Source organism: Tilletiaria anomala (genome assembly GCF_000711695.1).
Source record: "Tilletiaria anomala UBC 951 chromosome Unknown K437scaffold_267, whole genome shotgun sequence".
In the NCBI taxonomy this organism is placed as follows: Eukaryota; Fungi; Basidiomycota; class Exobasidiomycetes; order Georgefischeriales; family Tilletiariaceae; genus Tilletiaria; species Tilletiaria anomala.
The window spans coordinates 1-1,473 of record NW_013546755.1 but is presented as its reverse complement, the minus strand read 5'-3'; the positions used below and the strand labels follow the sequence as shown (position 1 = coordinate 1,473).

Sequence of the window (1,473 nt, the reverse complement as noted above, 5' to 3'; positions counted from 1 at the left end):
AAGAAGACGCAGAAACGACATGGACGGACGTCGCGCTGAGTCTTGGGGCCGAGCTCATGGTTCGCGTACGCACTGCAGTCGTCGATCAGCTCGGATACACCACTTCTGCAGGTATTGCGTCGAACAAAACCCTGGCCAAGTTGTGCTCCTCCTGGCGCAAGCCAAACAGCCAAACGACCATGCGACCCGCTGCTGTCGCCAACTTCTTACGCGACCTTCCTTTCCAAAAGATTCGCTTCCTCGGCGGCAAGCTTGGAAACGCCATCTCGACAGAGTGGGAGTCATCCACTGTCGGCGATCTCTGGTCTATCAGCCGAGAGGAGATGCAGGCCAGATTTGGAGAAGAGAGTTTGTGGGTGTTTAATGTCCTGCGCGGCATCGACCACTCTGAAGTAAAGGAACGCGTCGCGACCAAGTCGATGCTAGCATCGAAAAATGTCAGACCGCCGATTCGTAAGACGGCTGACGCCATGCACTGGCTCTCCATCCTCTCCACCGAGCTAGCCATCCGTCTGCGCGAAGCGAGAGAAGATATGCCTAATCTGTGGCCGCGCACGCTCATCTTTCGCTTCCTGCGTGCAGGCGACGTCCCGCGAAGCAAGCAAGTCGCTTTCCCCTTTGTTCGTGACTTGCAGGGCCATGACATCCTCAAAGCCGCAAAGAAGCTGTGGAACGAGTCGGCAGGCGACGCGCTTGGGACGCCAGAAGGCTCTATCCGACCCGCGGAGATTGTCAGCATCAGTCTTGCCTTTTCGCAGCTAGAAGCCGGTGAGACAGGGCAGAAGAGCATTCAAGGCTTCTTCCGCAAGAGGGAAGCTTCAACTCCGGTATTTGTGGAAGGATCTACGAAGGCAAAAGAGTCGGATGGGAACGACGAAGCGTCTATCATGCTTTTTGGCATTTCTTGCGACGAAGTCCGGCCAGTGCGCAGTGAGCACAAGAAACGCAAAGAGCCGGGCGGGCTCGAGCTTTTTGCCAAAAAGCAGAAGCTGCAGCTGAGAGACCATGTGGCGGACGCGCATGGCGAAGGCGAGGGCAAAGGCTCTGACGAGTTGACGTGGACATGTGATGAATGCGGGAAAGTCGTACGCCAGGCATTCGACGCTTCCGCTGCCGACGACAATCTTCGCTGCTTTGCTGAGCAAACATTGGTGTTGCAAAAGCAAGATCACCAAGATTGGCACTTCGCAGTGGCTTTGTCGCGTGAAGAACTGGCCGCGTCGTCTAACCCTCAACAGCAGCATCCGGGGCATCACAGCTGCTCCTCTGACCCTTCCTTATCCGTCTCGTCCACAACGAGCAAGAAGAAGAAGAAAGGCTCAGCCCCTTCAGATGCCAAGCAAAAGAAAGAAGGAATCACGTCATTTTTCAGCAAAAAGTCATAGATCTTCTCGCCAGCAGTAGCATGGTGTATGAAAGCATTGCACAATCGCATTCTTGTCTTTCACTGTCGCTGCTCCGTTTGAGTCTACC

At 54.9% G+C, this 1,473-nt stretch overlaps 1 protein-coding gene across 1 annotated transcript; it reads left to right on the top strand.

Annotated features, from left to right (window-relative positions):
- K437DRAFT_89772 (DNA/RNA polymerase) lies at nt 1-1,473 on the top strand. The gene has a single exon (XM_013384252.1). The coding sequence runs from the start codon at nt 57-59 to the stop codon at nt 1,383-1,385; it is 1,329 nt and encodes a 442-aa protein (XP_013239706.1). The 5' UTR covers nt 1-56; the 3' UTR covers nt 1,386-1,473.